Here is a 21,437-nt window from a genome sequence, read left to right as displayed (position 1 = left end):
ATCAATGACATCTCACTAGTTCCAGTTTGGAGTTATTTTCAGTTTGCTATTATCCCCCTTTATCTTTAAAAATCTGGTACACTGAACAAAAATAATGAGTTTCACACAGCTGATTTGTGTTGGGACAAAATGAAGGAAATTATCGTAAATTAAACAATTAAGTAGCCCCCCGAAACAGTCAAGAATTGTGTTGTTTCAGCACAATTTAAATAAGTAGTTTGAGCAAACAACAAATGCCATTTTTTGAGTTTATAGATTCAACAAGTAGCTGGAAACTATTGAGGTCATACTGACATGAAGGCATCACCTAGTTTATTAGATTTGTCAGTAGTACATCTTTGATGTGAAACTCCTGTTCACGATCCCAATAGTGCTCTATCCGATTGAGATCTGATGAATATGAGTTCCCAGAACTCACTGTAATCTTCAAGAAACTAGCTTCAGATCATTTGGATTTTTTTATGAGTGTTTTCCTACTGAAAATAGACCTTGCAAGATGGGTACACTGAGGTCATAAAGGAATAGATATGATCTGCAACAGGTGCTATTTCAATGATTCTCAATTGGTACTAAAGGGGCCCGAGGTTTTCCAAGACAAAATTACCCTCCACCATTAACACTGGAGCTCCCAGAATTCTATAACTCAGGTCAATTCTATAATATCAGGTCATCAATATTGTGTTCCCGGATGTGTAAGAAATAGGACAGAATTATCATTTATGCCTCAAGCACTTAAGTTTTTAAATTCCTCCTCTCTCAGCAGATGATGACCAGTAGACTTGATATTTATTAAGAGAAGGGGTATCATGTTTTTATATAATTTATTTATATAAATGCCACATGTGAAATGCCAGTTGTCTCTGTGAGTGTAAGATGCAAATGAAATTTCCCTATGGGGACAAATGAAGTTAACTAACTAACTAACTAACTAACTAACTAACTAACTAACTAACTAACTAACTAACTAACTAACTAACTAACTAACTAACCAACCAACCAAATAACTAACTAACTAACTAACTAACTAACTAACTAACTAACTAACTAACTAACTAACTAACTAACTAACTAACTAACTAACTAACTAGCCAACCAACTAACTAACTAACTAACTAACTAACTAACTAACTAACTAACTAACTAACTAGCCAACCAACTAACTAACCAGCCAACCAACTAACTAACCAACCAACCAACCAACTAACTAACTAACTAACTAACTAACTAACTAACTAACTAACTAACTAACTAACTAACTAACTAACTAACTAACTAACTAACTAACTAACTAACCAACTAACTAACTAACTAACTAGCCAACCAACTAACTAACCAGCCAACCAACTAACTAACCAACCAACTAACTAACTAACTAACTAACTAACTAACTAACTAACTAACTAACTAACTAACTAACTAACTAACTAACTAACTAGCCAACCAACTAACTAACCAACCAACTAACTAACTAACTAACTAACTAACTAACTAACTAACTAACTAACTAACTAACTAACTAACTAACTAACTAACTAGCCAACCAACCAACCAACCAACCAACCAACTAACTAACTAACTAACTAACTAACCAACCAACTAACTAACTAACTAACTAACTAACTAACTAACTAACTAACTAACTAACTAACTAACTAACTAACTAACTAACTAACTAACTAACTAGCCAACCAACTAACTAACTAACTAACTAACTAACTAACTAGCCAACCAACTAACTAACTAACTAACTAACTAACTAACTAACAGAATGATCATTCACAAAAAAACAAACCCAAAAAAAACTCTACCAAATTACAACTAACTAACTAACCAACTAACTAACTAACTAACTAACTAACTAACTAACTAACTAGCCAACCAACTAACTAACCAACCAACTAACTAACTAACTAACTAACTAACTAACTAACTAACTAACTAGCCAACCAACCAACCAACCAACCAACCAACCAACTAACTAACTAACTAACTAACCAACTAACTAACTAACTAACTAACTAACTAACTAACTAACTAACTAACTAACTAACTAACTAACAGAATGATCATTCACAAAAAAACAAACCCAAAAAAAACTCTACCAAATTACATTTTTATCACACCATATTTACATTTAAAGCTTTTAGAGCTTTAAGCTTTAAAGATTTTTGAATTTAGCTTTGAATGTGTGTAATCATATTTTATAAAAACATTAACTAAAAATACAATATTTTGTTCAAAAATATATAGTATAATTATAATAATAATTATATAATAATTCAGGGCGGCTAATAATTCTGACTTCAACTGTAGGTTTTACTTTAATAAAGCTACTAAATTACAACATTTAAATAGGTCAAAAAGTCTCCCTCACTAGTTCTAGTGTTAAAGCACCAGCAGCAGCCTGGACTGTGTACATACCAGGACTGATCCTCACTTTCATGTTGTTTAATTAAATTATGCTGATTGACCCGCTTAAACTTGCTTTGATATTACTTTCCCCTAATGAAGGCTTCATAGGAGCATATAGCATCATCCTCAAATATGTATCTAAAATATATCTATGTACATCTCTTTGTTTTTGCTCCACTACTGCACTTGTTTGTGAGAGTGGAGCGCTTGATGTAAGGTCTTGCTAGAGAACTGACCTCATCAGAGCTGTCCAGACAGTTGTCATGTCCGTCACACCTCAGGCTGGCAGATACACAGCCTCCGCTGGCACACACATACTCATTCAGAGAGCAGGAGGGAAGCACTGCAAAACAGACGATAGGTAGAAAATAAAATACCCTATTCACAGATATATAGACCATTTCAATCAGGTCATGTCATTGGCCCATTAATATTTCATGCTTCTTATCAAGCTATTTAGCTATTTAGCTTCAAGCTATATAGCTGTAATGAGGCAATTCAAATATAACTTTACTTTAAAACAGCTATAATAACACTAATTATCAACATGTGGCTCTTTTTGGATTCTCAGAAGCTATAGAAATTAAAAATGTGAAACAGGAAATATGTTGGGATCATTGTTTTGGTTTACATCCCTCAAACTGGTCTATATGCACATATGATGTGTACAGGAAGTTTAACCAATTGCTTATACTGTATTATATTTTTGTAGTTTAAAGGTGCTTTTTTTAGGTAAAATCATGCAAAACATTATTGTAAAATGTTTTTTAAACATTTTGTGTTTATGTTATATACATACCTAATGCATATGTATTATGTATTAGGTATCATACTGTGAAGAATAATGAACAATGTCTGAGTAATAAATACATATTTTTGTTATAGTTTAGTCATACATTATTAAATTTATCTTAAAATTGAATAATGCGTTAAAATGTTTTACTGAATTAAGATATTCTGATTAACTTGCAGAAAAAAAAGGATTTTGAAATTAACATGGAACACATATTAAATATAACGGCAAAATGGAGATGATAAAATATCGAGGCTTCTAAATAAGTTCTTAGATCAAATAAAAAATTAACCAAGTAGCACACACTAGAGAGTTCACAGTTGTATTTGATGTAAAACATTTTGGAAAATAAAAAGTAAGCAAAAGAACTTATCAAACTATGTTATTGTAAAGCATTTAAATGTGAACTGTTTAGATATCGTCTCTCCATTCAGGTTAATGTGCAGTAATAACTATAAGTAAGCTATTTGTGGAAAAAAGTGTAAATAAATAAGGCTCAGCTGACAATATTGCTTTGTTCGATTGAGCATCTCAAGCGCTGGTGGAATCTTAATAGGGGTTTGGAAATAATTAGCAAATTTATGAATTTTTAACAAGCTTAGGATTTGAATCAGTCATTACAAGATTAGTTCACCCAAAATTGGAAACTCTGTTATTAATTACTCACACTCATGTCATTTCAATCCACTGAGATCTTCATCTTTAGAACATAAAATGTGATATTTTAGATGAAATCTGAGCACTCTGTGACCCTCCATAGAGGGCAATGATAGCAAGGCATTCAAAGTCCAGAAAAGGAATAAAAAAACACTGTTAAAACATCCCATGTGACTGTAGTGGTTTAACTGCAATATAAACCTCCAAGAACACTCCAAAAACACCAAAAAAGTTAATAATGACAACAGGCAGCTACATTTTTTTTTTGCCATTTGAGAGAGCAGCTCAATACACAACACTGGCGCAAAAGACATTGTTGAACAATTTTTTTTACACAAGGTGTTCTTGGAGATTCGTATGATTAAACTTCAACCATTGAAGTCACATGGAATTTTCTGACAATGTTTTTGGTTTCTTTTCTGGGGTTTAAACCTCTGGGTTGTTGTGATCTATGGAGTAAGACTTCTGCGCGGGACTCCGCCCCCGACCGCTCCCGCTGTATATTCAGCCGTTGCTCATGCGCTGCCTGTTTGGAATAATTATTTTGCCGACCCGACCATTCCCGCTACATTTAGATCTGGTTTTCAAAATCTCACATTTAAATTGAGTACTACCAAAAGAGAGACATTATAGATGAAACTGTAGGTTGTGCAAGGACAGTAAGCTAAAAGTCAGTTTTGTTTGCGCTTTTGTGATGAGACATGAATGCCGCCTTAAAACTGAGGTTCCAGTCTTGTGACCGCTAAAACGGGAAAACTTTGACGTACTATCAAACCAAGCAAAGGGAAAAAAATCCAGTTGCATCTATGAAGCATGAAAAAACTCCTATACATCAGACTTGCCTGATGTGGGTTTCCTAACAGTAAACTGGCCATTTACTAATGCTAGCTGAAGGACACCATATCTTAACTTTGCTCTCCCATGTTGGGAGAGCAAACATGGAGTTGCCCGCTCTGAGGAACATGCCCGCTCTGAGGATCATTATGTAGATGATGTACGCACAGATGGAAAAAAAAAAATGTGCAGAAAGCACTGGTCATTCGTTCAGCATGTGTAACAGTCGTGAGCACTGGCTGTACCGGTGCTCAATAAGAATGAGGAAATCACAGATATACTGTTCAGAAATAACGTCGGGACTCTGGAATGCTATATTTTTTGTCTGCCCACTCGCCATCAAATTACACCAGAGTTACCGACCATTACTGTGTTTTATTCAGAAATTTATTCCCGTGCTGCAAGAAATCTGGTTTGGGCCCACGGCTCCCCCACAGCTGCATGAATGAAGACCACCTCTATTATGGAGGGGCAGAAAGCTCTCAGATTTCATCTAAAATGTATTCATTTGTATTCCAAAGATGAATGAAGGTCTCATGGGATTGGAACATGAGGGTGAACTATTTATTTTTGGGTGAACTAACCCTTTAAGAAAAGCACTTGTCGTCACCTACTGGTCGTTTTAGTGTTTTATTTATTTATGCACTTGTCAGGTAATTTATTTAAACTAGCCAAGGCAACAAAAAGCAAACGAAAAATTGTATTTAGCATGATTTTTATATACTGTAAACATTGCACCAAATTAAACTTACATTTTTAAAATATATATTCAAAAACTCTTGAGATAAAGTGTTGCACCAAAAAAGTAATAAAGCTACCTGTTCCGAGGCAGTTTCTCTCATCTTCTCCTGTCTTACAGTCTTCCTGACCATCACACAACCATTTACGTGAGATGCAGAGATTGTTGTGGCACTGAAACTGATCCTCCGCACAGTGAGTCTCACAGTCCTTCTGAGGAAAAAAAAACAAAAAAAAAAAACAATGCAAGCGGGAATTCACTTCAGTGTCAACCAAAACTTCAGTGCATATCATTTATATTATTTTTGGGCTTGTCACATTTCATCGACAGAAAATCAGGAAAGCCATGACAGAATTTCAAGTTTTGTGAATCAAATGAACAAATAAATAAATAAAAAAAGTCTTCTTGACTTGCTAAAAAATATTAAGGGCTGTTTGCGCCAAGGATGAGAACTATAAATATAACAAAGATATTGCTAAAATATATATTCCTGGAAAAAAAAAAAAAATGCACTACGCCTACAGTATAATGATAACAATGTAGAGAAAATATATTTATATAAAAAACCTGATATTTAAATTATTATAAACAATTCCAAAACCTTCCAACTCCTCTTGTGTTTAAGGGTTTCTTCTACCCAACAGTGTTCCTTGCTTTCTTTTCAAAAGCATCAGCCATTAACAAACATTTGTCTTATTTTACTTTGAAACTACAACTGTTCACGATGTACTATCTATATGTTTATATATCTTTACTGTTCTTGAGGCTGTTAATATGGAATGTGGAATGTGTTTGGGAATATAAAACATCTGCTATGATTCTAACACTCACTGACCTCATCTGAATTATCAGCACAGTCGTAGTCGCCGTCGCATCGGAAGCGGGCTGAAATACAGTCCCCATTGGCACAAGCAAAATCCTTATGATTACAGGTCACCGGCTCTGCAGAGAGGAAAAGCACACTGAGGCAGCTAAAATGGCACAGCTACCCGAAGCGTGCCCTGTGAGTCTGCCCACACTGAAGGAAAAAGTTAGCAGAGGACAGAGTACAGGCAGCGAGAGCAAATCAAAACCGTTAAAGTGGCCTCGCACTTAGACATGCTTTGGCATTGTACCATCTGTTTTCCAAGGTTCTTGCAAGTTTGCCAAGAACTTAAAGAGAGCTATTTGCAGACTAATCAGCAATTAAACGTATAAAAGGGCCATTCGCAAAAGAGAATTTGCAGGCTGTAATGGCTAGAAAAACACGTTTGGTGGTCAACGAACACCTGTTAGTATAAACTGTCTGAAATTGATGGTTGATTAAGCAACAAAATGTGTAAAAATGAATCATCAAAACAAATTTGTCTTGAACACTATATATATATATATATATATATATATATATATATATATATATATATATATATAATTTATTTATTCAAACATATGTTGTTTTATTCTTTTTTGTACATATGCTTTTGAAGTCAGAATTACTAGCCCTTTTGTATATTTTTCTCCAATTTCTGTTTAAAGGAAAAAAAAAATTTCAACACATTTTTAAACAATAGTTTTAATAACTCATTTCTATTAACTGATTTTTAAAAAATCTTTGCCATGATGACAGTAAATAATATTTTACTTGATATTTTTCAAGATACTAGTATTCAGCTTACAGTGCAACTTGGTTAATAAGGGAAGTCATTGTATAACAGTGATTTGGTCTGTATACAATCTGAAAACAAAAAACTGCTGCTGAAGGAGGATAATAATATTGCCCTAAAAATGTTTTTTTTTATTTTTTTTATTAAAATCTGCTTTTATTCTAGCCAAAATAAAACAAATAAGACTTTCTCCAGAGCAAAAAAATTACTTGCTCTGTTAAACATATTTTGAGGAGGGCTAATAATTTTGACTTCAACTGTGTGTCATCTAGATTTATGATTCATGGTTTTAAATTCTGACTACATTTTTACTGTGACATATTAAGTTTAATAATGCAATTGTGAAATGCAAATGATAGTGATAATAATCATATTAAATACATTTAAAGACTAGTTCATGGAATAGTACACACAAAAAAGAAAATTACCCAAAAATGTACTCTCAAGCCATCTGAATGAATCTGAATAATCTGAAGGCAATCTGAATAAATCTGTGTGATTCATGTGGAATTTATGATATTAATCAGGTTGCCCCCAGTGGAAAATCTGCCAATTTGATCAATGCGTGATCCAGTGATTTGAAACTAAAGATAATACAAGGTAATGGTTTTGAATATTCATGAAACAGTGTTTCTAAAACAGCCATCACTAATGCCATGAACTTGTATGTACCCTTATTCTGTTGTATACTGTATGTCAGCTGTACATAATGTGCATTCAACAACAGCTGGAAAATTGGCAAATTTCTGTTACAAAAACACATTGATCCATATGCATTAAGCATATGAGACATGCATTAACCCCATGGTGGAATATGGGAGTTTTACAATGGATTCATGGCCTTTTTGGAAGCTTTAAAGTAAAATATACTATTCAACACCTCATACAGAATGGAAAGGCCAGAAGCAAAAAAAAAAAAAAAAACATATCATATACACCAACTGATGGCTTGAGGGTGAGTAAATTATGAGGTAATTTTCATTTTTGGCTGAACTATTACTTTAAACACATTTAAACATCGATATTTTTCAAATATTCCCCAAATGATGTTCAACAGAGCAAGGATTTTGTTCACAGTATTTCCTAACAGTTCTTTTCTTCTGGAGAAAGTCTTATTTGTTTTATTTCTGCTAGAATAAAAGAAGTTTTTAATTCTTTTAAAACAATTGAAAGTTCATTATTATAAGCCTTTTTAAGGAAGCGTATCTGTCTGCGAACTGCAAGACGGGGGCGAAAGATGAAGGAGCCTAACTTGTAGTAAGTTAGAGGCGTGACTTGCTGTTATCGAGATCTCATTGAACCAACAAGATGTTGTTGGCAAGATGGTGGAAATATTACCCGAGAACATTTTCACCAAATGACTTTTCTCCAAATTTATCCACAACCAATTCGTTTGATATATTATTATACTTATTCATTTAGCAACTCCATCATACAACTCCACCATGCAACTCCACTCGCTGACTTCTTCATCCATTTTGTCATGACAGTTAATCTCGGCATTGCCCCCTGTGGTTACAAATAACATTACAATGACTTGTCAAGTATGAAAGCGTCCGCACCTCGCAGATGTACATTATAACTTATATGGTTGGGTTTAGGTGTAGGGAAGGTGTAGACGATAATAACTGTGATAATTGGGTTTAGGTTTAGGGAAGTTGTAGATGTTAATAATTGATGGTTGGGTTTAGGTTTAGGGTAGGTGTAGTAATTAATAACTGTGAGGGTTGGGCTAAGGGTTGAGGTAGGTGTAGACATTAATAACTATGATGGTTAGGGTTAGGGAAGGTGTAGCTGTTAATAACTGATGGTTGGTCTTAGGTTTAGAGGAAGGTGTGGACGGTAATAGCTGTGATAATTGGGTTTAGGTTTAGGGAAGGTGTAGTCATTAATAACTGTGATTGTGGGCTAAGGGTTGAGGTAGGTGTAGACATCAATAACTATGATGGTTGGGTTTAGGTTTAGGGAAGGTGTAGATTTTAATAACTGATGTACAGTGCCATCTAGCTGACAACATAGTTTTATGGCTCTATAACTTCAAGTTAAGACTCTAACATATTACAAGTTACGCCTCAAAGGCACCTTCATGTTACACCCCTGTCTTGCAGTCCACAGAAAGACCTTACTCCTTTTAAGCTAAATATTTGTTTGATTGTCTACAAAAAAAAAACACTGTTACACAATGATTACCCTAACTTACCTAATTAACCCAGTTAAGCCTTCAAATGTCACTCAAAACTGAATACTAGTATCTTGAAAAAAAAATCAGTTATTAGAAATGAGATATTCAACTATTATGTTTAGAAATGTGTTGAAAAAAATCTTCTTTCTGTTAAACAGAACTTGGGGAAAAGATAAACAGGGGTTAATAATTCAGGAGGGCTAATAATTCTGACTTTAGCTGTACAACTGTACAACTGTTTCAAGTTAAAATGGGTTGTCAATGCACATCCACTGCTTTTATGGTGATTTGTTTTTTATCCCCTTTAAAAAGTTTGACAGCTTATGATAGCTATAAACTGTTGCTTGAAACACACACACACACACGAAATGACATGACATAAACACTTAAACAGTTGATCTCTCTGTATGGCAGAGTGGATAAAATCTGAACTAAACAGACACACGGTAAACAAACAGACAAAAAAAGCAACTGATCTTCAAACAGCCTACAACTGGCCTCTGAAGATCCCACATGACACATCTTGACAGTTAAAACAATTTAGTACAAAAAGGGAATGTGGATAAAGCTTTACTCACTGCAGTGCTCCTCATCTGAGTTGTCTCCGCAGTCATTCTGGCTGTCACATCTCCAGTGGTCTGGGATGCAGTTGTTATTCTCACAACGGAATTCATGAGGTCCGCAGGTCTTTTCATCTTTTTCATCAGACACAAACAAACACACAGATGAAAATGGCTTCAAAAGTGCATGAATATTAATGCGGTGCTAGAGCATTCCGACACGTAATCATCATTTCCTCTGGGTCTGCGGGCCCGGATCTGACACTAAGTTCAAAACATGGCCACACTCGAGAGGCTAACACACCATAAGATGAGATACCTGACTGTGCTGCTGATAGCTTTTATCCTCAATATGCCTAACATGTAACATCAAACATTTCATCACCTGGACACAATCCGCTGCTATCAATGTTTCTGAAAATGGTTTTCCACGTGCAGTGTAGCGGTGCACCGTGAAAATCGTATAATTTCAGATTACGCAAAACTTCTTTGGAAATTTACCGCCATAGAACATTTGAGCCAATCAATTACTCTGCAGGCACAGTGTGTCAAAATGTTGTCAGATTGATGTTGTACCCTATGTCGTGGGACGTTGCATTTTGTTTGGAAACAAAAATCAGGTTGACGTCAGAACCCAATGTCAAGGCCGACGTCAATGTCCAAAGTCGGTCAGATGTTGCATTTTGGTTACTTTCCAAGGCAACCTAAAATCAACGAAATATCAGCATCTAATGATGTTACAGCTTGACATTGTGTGGACAGTATTACTATGATGCTTACCAGATGTTGAATGTAGGTTGTCATACCTGACAAATGAATGTCAGTATTTGACTTCAATATGACTTTGGTTTAGGATGTTAGCTCAATGTTAAATTTTGGTTACTTTCCAGCACAACCCAAAATCAACAAAATATCAACGTCATTACACGTCGTAATTGGAGATCAAAATAGCATTGTCCTTAGATGCTAGCAAACTAAATCTAACCTAATATTAACATCTTATGACAATGTGTGTCTGCTGGGTAGTGTTTTAAGTTAGATTAAACTTCATTTTTTGTACAACAACAACATGTTTGAGACAAATGGGACAGCACACAGGTGTCTCTCTACTTGAAATATTAAGTTAAAATACTTTTTTCCCGTTCTTACCATAACCAGATCAATATCACAAGGAAATGCAATCAGTTACAAATGTCAAATTCCCTGACTAAAATCTGAATTTCAATAACCTAAAATGAATAGAGGGCAATCTCTCTAGAATGCTAATTTAACACAAAATTTGAAGCAAAATGCAGAGGAGCTTGCAATTTTTCAAGTGCAGATTTTCCACAGATATTGGCCACACTAAAAAACAATCCTTTAACTGACTTTTTTTGTTTTTTTTGTGATACATTTGTTTTATGCATTTGATTTGGATTATAGGGGCAGCACGGTGGCACAGTGTATAGCACAATCGCCTTACAGCAAGAAGGTCGCTGGTTCGAGCCCCGGCTGGGTCAGTTGGCATTTCTGTGTGGAGTTTGCATGTTCTCCCCGTGTTGACATGGGCTTTCCTCCGGGTGCTTCAGTTTCCCCCACAAGTCCAAAAACATGTGATATTGGTTAATTTTGTAAGCTAAATTGTCCGTAGTGTATGAGTGTGTATGAATGTTTCCTAGTGTTGGGTTGCAGCTGGAAGGGCATCCGCTGCGTAAAACATATGCTGCAAAACTTGGCGGTTCATTCCTCTGTGGCGACCCCAGATTAATAAAAGGGACTAAGCTGAAAAGAAAAAGAATGAATGAATGAATGAAAGAACTTGGATTATAGGATTTTGATCTTCCCAGATCTCTTCCAGGGCATTCCATGACTGTGGGAACAATGAACTATTTAACTTATTGTCAGAAAAGTGGGTAATTTATACAAATTCAAATGATCTACTCATTTTAAAGAGAGGTATGCCTCAAACCCAACCCATTAACCTACCCCTCATTATGGCAAGAGCAAATCGTACTTAAATATAAGAATGAGATCATATAAATTAATACTAATTAGACACTTAATCAAAAAGTTCTGAATTGCTATAAGAATGCATAGCCATAACTTTACACATTAAATTGTAACCATATACTGTAACCTGTAGGCTGAAGCCTTGCTTATTATTAATTAACTGATGATCAGGGCTTGACATTACCACCCGCCAACCAGCTAAATGAGAGTAGATTTTAGCTGTGGTGGGTTAGACAACCCCTCTCACTAGCCACTTTGGCTGGTTGAAGATTATTTTTAAATAATATTTATCTTAAAAGCAGGGTTCGACAATACAGATGGCCGAATTTGCTTTCAAATGTCATCTTAGAATCGAGAAGCAGCAAAACTGACAAAAATAGCATTCACGCGAATGAAAGCAGGTGAATCTTGAATGAGATGATAATCACTCACGCGTAAAGGTGATGCGATGCGTGCCTGGTAACGCAACTGCTGCAATCGGTTCTTTTTGAAATAGACTTAACAAAAAGTGATGCTCGTGCACCCACAATCCTGCTGCTTCCAAAAGCTCTGGATGTTTTAAAATATGTCTTTTTTTTTAGGCAGTAGCGGTTGCCGGTTTTGTTTTAACTATTTTTTGAACAGAACAGATTATGGGCCTCACATTACCTGACACAATTCTAAACATAGATTACAGAAATACACAATGCAACAAATACTTCTATTCATTCAGTTATTTAAATACTGAGATGTATTTCATGTTGGAATTGAAGTCTTACAAGCCCTGATATCAGTGAGGGAAAGTGACATTATTTCTTGTATCTTATTGTACGTTACAATGGCATGGTGAATATGGCATATATATATATATATATATATATATATATATATATATATATATATATATATATATATATATATATATATAATATATATATATATATATATATATATATATATATATATATATATATATATATATATATATATATATATATATATATATATATATATATATATATATATATATATAATTAATATATAAATATAAAATGACAATTTTTTAGAATAAGAAAAATATAACCATTTAAAAAAAAAAATAGCAAATGAATACAGGCTAAGAGAAGCAAGCTGAAATGTGCCAGTTTTCATTAGTGTTAAATAAGAGAACATCCTAGAAAGTCTCCCATGACATTGTCTTCTGATTAAATATTCACTAATGGGTCGCAGGAACATTGCTTTTTAATATAATGATAAAAAGCTTCTGGAACATCTAGAGATACAGAGGAAAGAATTACTGGTTATTCTTTCACAATATGGGAGGTATTCTTATGTCACAGAAGCCACTGCATCAGATACATGGATGCATTATCATGTGCACGCAGAATTTATCCATTTATTTCAAGCATTTCTTCTTTTTTGGGTCACAGATGATGTTATAAACCATCAGTAAAACTGTGATGCAGCTTTGATTTGTTTCATATACTTTTCGGCTTTAATGTTGTTTATTAGTGTAAATAATAACAATCTTGCATTTATCAATTAACTTCAGGCCTCAACATGTTTAATTGTCATTTTTATTTCTTTATACTTTGCAAATATCCTTCAAACCACACATTTGTTAGAAAAGAATGATTTGGAATAGTATGATCACTTATTTGCTTTTTTATGCACAGGTAAAAACATATATGCTGTTTAATGTTTACATCCACATTGAATGATGATTTTTGTTTTTATCTATACCTTTACATATTTTTTCCTCAAAAGTTCTTAAAACAACAAAAAAGTAAAAGCATTTTATGTTTCACATTAGCTTTTGTAAACTCTCTAGCCACTTTGCTTTTACTATTCCTACAGTGTTGGGAAATTGCTTTTTATATGATTATAGTCTAGCAGCAAAATATAGAGATAGCTTATTGACATTAAAGAAGTTCATAAGAAGTGAATGACTGTGTCTTTTTCTCTTGTTGTCAATGCAGATGCAATAGATGCAGTCATTTTAAAAAGAAATGCACAGACCCGATATGATGATGCACATGTATACTCCTTCTCACCTTTTTACCTTCATTTAAACAGACCTCGCCATCCATTTACTCCCATAATATTTATTTTTCTTATTATGAGAGTAAATGGGTGGCAAGATCTGTTTAATTTACAGAGCAAACTTACAGGATTTATTTACAAAATATTTACACTTGATTAAAACAACTTCAGGTTGATTTAATTTTTCTTTTTAGGTGAACTGTCCCTTTATGTAACCGCCAAGTTATTTTGACATTTTTTCTTGAATTTTTCAATTAGATTGTTGTTCATCACTCACCACCTTAGTGAAAATGTGAATGATGATACAACTAATCACGGAGTTCACTATTGATCTATTGTGTGATATAATAACATAAGCTCCAATACTGTATAAACAGTATACACTCACCGGCAACTTTATTAGGTACACCTTACTAGTACAGAGTTGGACCCCCTTTTGCCTTCAGAACTGCCTTAATCCTTCGTGGCATAGATTCAACAAGTTACTGGAAATAATCCTCAGAGATTTTGGTCCATATTGATATGACAGCATCACTCAGTTGCTGCAGATTTGCAGGCTGCACATCCATGATGTGAATCTCCCGTCCCACCACATCCCAAAGGTGCTCTATTGGATCAAGATCTGGTGACTGTGGAGGCCAATAGAGTACAGTGAACTCATTATCCTGTTCAAGAAACTAGTCTGAGATGATTCACACTTGACATGCATGAGACAGCATGACATGGTGTGTTATCCTGCAGGAATTAGCCATCAAAAAATGGGTAAACTGGTCATAAAGGGATGGACATGGTCAGCAACAATACTCAGGTATGCTGTGGCGTTGACACGATGCTCAATTGATACTAATGGGCCCAAAGTGCGCCAAGAAAACATCACCCACTCAATTACACCACCATCACCAACAGTTGATATTAAACAGACAGGATGGATCCATGCTTTCATGCTGCTGACGCCAAATTCTGACCCTACCATGAATGTCGCAGCAGAAATCGAGACTCATCAGACCAGGCAACATTTTTCCAATGTTCTATTTTCCCATTTTGGTAAGCCTGTGTGAACTGTAGCCTCTGTTTCCTGTTGTTTTCCTGTACTTCAGTTTCCTAGACAGGAGTGGCACCTGGTATGGTCTTCTGCTGCTGTTGTAACGGTTGTAACGAGTAGTTATTTGAGTTACTGTTGCCTTACTATCAGCTGGAACCAGTTTGGGCCTTCTCCTCTGACCTCTGGCATCAACAAGGCATTTGCACCCACAGAACTGCCACTTACTGGATATTTTCTTTTTTCAGACCTTTCTCTGTAAACCCTGGAGATGGTTGTACGTGAAAATCTCAGTAGATCAGGAGTTTCTGAAATATTCAGACCAGCCTGTTTGAAACCAACAACCATGCCATGTTCAAAGTCACTTAAATCAACTTTATTCCCCAATATTACACTCTGATACACAGCAGATTGTCTTGAACATGTCTACGTGCCTAAATGCAGTGAGTTGCTATTTAAAAATGTGCGTTAACAAGCAGTTAGACCTAGTAAAAGTGGCCAGCGAGTGTATATACAGTATATGAAAATCATCCCACAGAAGTGGCTAATTTGCATGGCTGTGCTAAACATCAAGGCTAATATGTAAATGTTAAGCCATGTTTCAGCGTATATATTGTCACTTTTGTAAATTTAATTTAGTGCAGACTACAAACATCAGATGTCTCATCTTCAGCCCATATTTGGAACTTTCTCTATTATCAAAAGTGGACTGGTAAAGATCAATGAAGCTAGCCTGTTATGCTAATAGCACTATTTGACATCAATTACCAAGATAAAGATCTATAATTACTTGCAGGCTGATGTAGATAAAGTTTGTCAGATCTGTTAAATCAATGGTGACACAGAGGAGCCTGTCACACCTCAATTACACAAAGTGACTGTTTGGCTGATCTGTCACTCATTTGAGGAGTTTTCCCTCAGAGTTATTGATAATCCATACAAACATCAGCTATGTTCAGCCATTGCAATCAGACCAATTTTCTCAATCACATTCCGACAATGTCATATTTTCCCTCAGCAATTGTTGAGACATTGATTTAATTTCTTTTGTTAACCTATCCTGTCTATCGTCTCTGCTGTGATGGGTTATTTTGTTATATTTACACTATATATTGAGGACGATTACCTTTAAAGCATTCACTTAAGCTGTTCACTTCGCAAATAAATAATGATTTTCTATAATGATGTGAGGCTAAAAACAGAACAATGAACAATGCCAGTAGGTTCATGTCTTAAATAAGTCTAATGTTTGAGAGTTAGGTCTTTTTAAAGGGAATAAAGTTTTAAAGGCTCTGATCCAAAAGCATGTGATACCGACAAACAGTAGACAACAATAAAAATACTTATTTTTAAGTATATTTTATTTACTTTTTAACCTTTTCTTTTTCCTTTCCTTCCATTTCATTAAACTTTATAAAATTTCTAATCTACATAACAATCACATGCTGTAATGTGTTTATTGTAAACAAATTTTATTTATTTGATTTAAATAAAGGGGGCAAATATCCGGGGCCCTGCGATTTACTTCTAGAAGAAAGTTGAAATTGGGGTGCACATAATTAGAGCTGTAATTATTCTAGGTGAAAAATCGAATCCGTTGATTTTCTTGGAGACGTTGCATTGCCTAAATTTAAAATGATAATTGCCTTTTGCATTCTAAAGATTGCTTACAAATTATTGATCTCAAATATTAAATATCAATTATTTTACAAATTATTTTATTTGTTTTATAAACAATAAACAATGTATTTAAAAAAAACGATTTGAGGATGAAATACTTTAAATACGACTTCACCAAAACAATTCAATCCGCTTGTTAAGTGTGAAGTCACATGAAGCTGTATCCAGGTCCAAGCGCTCTATAAAACTGTATGGGAAGACACAACAAATGCTAATAATAAACATTTACAAAGTAATACTTTCGAAAATCTCGATCACAATATATACAGTTGAAGTCTGAGTTATTAGCCTCCCTTTGCATTTTTCTTTCTTATTTAAATATTTCCCAAATTATGTTTGACAAAGCAAGGAATTTTTCACAGTATGTCTGATCACATTTTTTTTCTTCTAGAGAAAGACTTATTTGTTTTATTTCGCCTAGAATAAAAGCAGTTAAAAAAAACAAAAAACATTTTAAGGTCAAAATTATTAGCCCCTTAAAGTTATATTTTATATAACTTATAAAGTTATATTTTTAAATAAATTAAGAAATGAGTTATTAAAACTATTTTTTTCAGAAATGTGCTGGAAAAATCTTCTCTCCGTTAAACAGAAAATGGGGAAAAAATAAACAGGGGGCTAAAAATTCATGGGCAAACAATTCTGACTTAAACTGTATATTCATTCCTAATATCAGATGGCTTGAAAGTAATTCATTTTTTATACATTGTTCAAATTCTGGTGTCAATGATGCAGTCCAGAGACTGTTGTGTACACCCTGATATTATATAAAATTTATATTAATGAATGATATGACTAAAAAGTGGTCATAAACAAATATTTTCTCAAATAAAATGAGTAGCGGTTTGGACCTGGAAACAGTGCTCCATACGTCACGACATGGATGTGAACAAGTAAATAGTCTACATTGACACTTTTGATTAAATGTGTCTTTGCTAAAAGGTATTAATTACTCTAAAACCAATCATACTGACTTAACTCACAGTAAAACATTAACTGCAATTATTTATACTGAAGTAAAATCTATAGAAAAATGTAGATATTTTTTATAAATAAGTTCTGAAAAAGTATATGACAGCTTTACAAAGCAGGATTAAATGACATTTTAAAGTATATTACATATTTAGTACTTTTAAATATATATTTTAAAACAAGTTTAAATTGGAGCGACAACGTGAAGTTTGCATGTTCTCCTCGTGTTGGCATGGACATTCCCTATAGGTGAATTGAATAAACTAAATTGGCTGTAGTGTATGTGTGTGAATGAGGGTTCATGGATGTTTCCCAGTAATGGGTTGCAGCTGGAAGGGCATCCGCTGTGTAAGACATATGCTGGATAAGCTGGTGGTTCATTCCGCCAAATGAATAAATTATATTCAATTGTAATAAAAAGTAAATCCTTGGCAACCTCCAAACTTTGAACTGCCATAATTCATGTTTTCTTTAAGTGAAAAAAAATCCAGTTACAGTTTTGATACAAAATTATAAGCACTCTAATAACAATTATTAATATATTTTTTATTGTTTTAAAAATATTATTGTTATGTATTTGTGTTTTTTGTGCTCTGTTTCTCTGTGTTGGTTTTTTCCCTCTCTCTCTCTTGCTCTGTTCTCTCGTATCTGCTCTCATGCATTCTCAGGTTCCGTTCATTGGTCCATTCAGCTGTCAGTCATTCCTCCCCGGTTACGTCACTCTTACGTCACATCCAATAAGAAAAGACCACCCGTGTTAAAAGCGCGCGCCAGACCACTCGCCTTCCCTTGCTTGCATTTTTCTCTTTCTCTGCTTTGTCGTTTGTTTGTATCTATCGCGTGCGTTTAGAAATAACCCGTCTAACAGTGTTTTGTTGTTGCTTGTTTCTGTGTGCACGTTATCCGTCCGTTATTCGTACATTGTTCTTATTTTATCGTTGTTTACGAGGCTTGGACGAAGCGGACAGGTAAGAAGGTCACGTGACATACATTTCGCAACACATAGGACTACTCTGCCGTCTAGTACACTAGGTTAGGGGCGAGCGCCACTCCTTGTACTTTTTGGATAGATAGATAGATAGAGTAGATAGTTAGGACTCGGAAGATCTTCATGTTAATTATATTGTTTTTCACATAGTTAGTTAGCTAGATGCTTCTGGGAAGTTAGATTTAGTTTGGGTTTTGTTCTTTTTATTTCTTTAGCGCCGCCCGCGTCCCTTCTGCCAGCTCTCTTGTTTTTCCCGTCTTTATTTGTCTCAGTGTTGTACATATTGTAAATAGTATATTTTTGCCTAACTTACTTTTTCTTTATTTTTGATTAATTCGTTGTTGTTGTTCACTTTGGGATTGTAAATAAAAGCACACATTTTTTGGCATTACTTTGGTTGTCTTTTCACTCATTCACTGTTTATATAAATATATTTTAATAAAAAAAATGTCAAACCCCACAACCCTAGACTAACATCAGGGGTTTGTAACAATTATTTTGATAATATAACTTATTTTCTATTACATTTTTCACCTAGAGAAATTCTCCTTTTAGTTTGATGAACAATCAATATATATTATATATTTATATTTATTATTTATATATTTAACAAATAATTAAATTAAATGTCACAGGAAAGCTAATAATTTTGTCTTCAACTGTAGTTCTGCCTTTTAGATTATGATCTATTTAACCAAGCCACAGGCTAATGAAAAAATCTTGACATTAAAATCAGCTCTAAGTGAACTCTTCTGCTTGCCTTGTGTGATAAACATTAATTACATGCCTTCTTCACCCACTGTCAAGTGCTCCAAATCTCTCATCTACAAGTTTACAATTCAATCAGCATTCGGTCACGGAAGCTGGATGTCTATAGAAACATCTAGATAAATGTCTGCTCTATATACCAATATTTTCAGCACACATCAATTGAGCGGTATGCTAATAAAATGAAGTAAACACCTCTCGCGTTCAATACAGAGCATAGAAAATGACTCGAAGCAAAACCCCCTTTAGAAATTGTTTTGCTGGTGCATCGGCACTTTAAACGTCTGGAATGGTGAACCGAGGAAGAATGCAATATGTGAGGCCACCGCTGATGTGCCACTGTCAAACTAAATCAGGCATTCAGGCAACAAAACAGGCCCTGGGGAATTGTTACAAGCCACAGCTAATAAAAGCCGAGTGCTTCATGATTAAAGCTGGCCTCACTCCATCAGAGAGATAGAAGACTGCGCGAGCATACAGAATTGACATTAGCCCCAATCAGACTTTCAGACGGCTCGGCGCGTGTGGCCGACCGCGGCTGTGATTTGTGAATAATAACTGCGGTTCACTCACCACAATTGGCCTCGTCCGAGCCGTCGGCACAGTCTGGATCTTCGTCGCACACCCAGAGCTTGGAAATGCAATGCATGCTAGCCTTGCACTGGAACTGGTCTGGAGAACATGTGCTTTCAGCTGGAACATTAGAAAGGGAGGAAAGGACAGTGTATAGTGAAGAGCTGTTGTTAAGATTGAGAGTAAAAAGTACACATATAGAACTGGGTTGTACTTGTAAAGGTCATTTGTGCATGTGACAGTGATTCAATACAGATAGAATGTATGTCCAATCTTCGGTTTCTGTATGTAAAGACAAGGTCTTCTGCAATTACTTGCCAGAAAATGACAGGCTAGAAATGTTAGTCAAGGCTGGGAGTGAGAAGGTCAAGTGGAGGGGTGACATATGGCTTTTCTATAAGTATTTATTTTTTCATTACGTTTTTTGCTTTTTTTTTTTGTTGTGCAAAGGTCATATTAACCATAACATCATTTATTTTTTACTTTTACATATAGACTGTTGTTTTGTGCCCCTGAGATGCTATTACGAATATTATGAATAAACTTAACTAGCCTTTTAATAGTTAGGAATTTATATATATCCTTTTTAAAGAAAATTATTCTGTTCAAAGCTGCATTTATTAAATGTAAAAAAAAAAAAAGTTAATATTTATTACAATTTTTAATTGTAATTCAAAATGAAATTATTACTCTAGTCATTATTGCTTTTATTACTCTCACCTTCATAATAATAATAATAATAATAATAATAATAATAATAATAATAATAATAATAATAATAATAATAATAATAATAATAATAATAATAATAATAAATATTAGATTATTAGAGATATATCCAAATGATTTCTGAAGGATCATGTTACTGAATACTGCAGTAATGAAGCTGAAAATTCCTCATTAAAATCACTGGAATAAAGTATTAAATTAAATTATGAACTACTTTTGAACAGTTATTTCATAGTGCAATAACATTTCACAGTTTTACAATTTGTATTGTGTTTTTGATAATATAATGCAGCCTTGGTCAGCAGGATATGCTTATTTTAAAACATTTAAAAGTCATACTGACCCCAAACTTTTGACCGGTAGTGTACATAGAGTGGGAGAAAAAAGTATGCAAAATGTCTTGTTATATTTGAAAGGAGCAGTTGGAGGAGCAGACATGGTATTGAATGTGTAATAACAATGGAATGACACAAGGGAAATGTACTGAACTACTGAAATTTAATTTAATAGCTTACATAAAAGGTTATTTTTTGTTGTTGTTGGCAATTTAAAGATGTCTCTCATATGGAGAATGAAGTCACATGAGCGTGAATTTTTTCACAGACTTCAACAGAGTCTTGTCCATCAAATTTGATCTTTACTTTGTATTTTCTATTGAATGGTGTCAATGCACAGCTAGTGTTTTTCAGCCAAAAATAAACTTCAGGTAAAAGCTTAATGTGACCAATTTCAATTTCATAAGGTTTCTTTTACAGGATTTAGCTAAATAGACTAAAGCATTGAGGATGAAATACAGTTTAACTCTAGTACCATCAGGGTCAGCAGGCACAGAAACTTCATTGAAAATACTGGGGTAA

The 21,437-nt window shown here is 34.3% G+C and overlaps 1 protein-coding gene across 4 annotated transcripts in view; it reads right to left on the bottom strand.

Moving 5' to 3' along the window:
- lrp1bb (low density lipoprotein receptor-related protein 1Bb) overlaps positions 1 to 21,437 on the bottom strand; it is a 631,192-nt gene that overhangs the window by 56,114 nt on the left and 553,641 nt on the right. For all 4 annotated transcript variants that reach the window (XM_087268160.1, XM_087268163.1, XM_087268161.1 and 1 more), the window contains 5 exons: positions 19,852 to 19,971; positions 9,839 to 9,955; positions 6,271 to 6,377; positions 5,515 to 5,647; positions 2,649 to 2,755 (listed from right to left, as the gene is read on the bottom strand). In XM_087268160.1, coding sequence (XP_087124286.1) covers positions 2,649 to 2,755; positions 5,515 to 5,647; positions 6,271 to 6,377; positions 9,839 to 9,955; positions 19,852 to 19,971 — 584 coding nt within the window. The remainder of the gene's footprint in view (positions 1 to 2,648; positions 2,756 to 5,514; positions 5,648 to 6,270; positions 6,378 to 9,838; positions 9,956 to 19,851; positions 19,972 to 21,437) is intronic.

Source organism: Danio rerio, chromosome 9, assembly GCF_052040795.2.
Source record: "Danio rerio strain M-AB ecotype USA chromosome 9, GRCz13ab, whole genome shotgun sequence".
In the NCBI taxonomy this organism is placed as follows: domain Eukaryota; kingdom Metazoa; phylum Chordata; class Actinopteri; order Cypriniformes; family Danionidae; genus Danio; species Danio rerio.
This window is presented reverse-complemented; position numbering and strand designations above follow the sequence as displayed.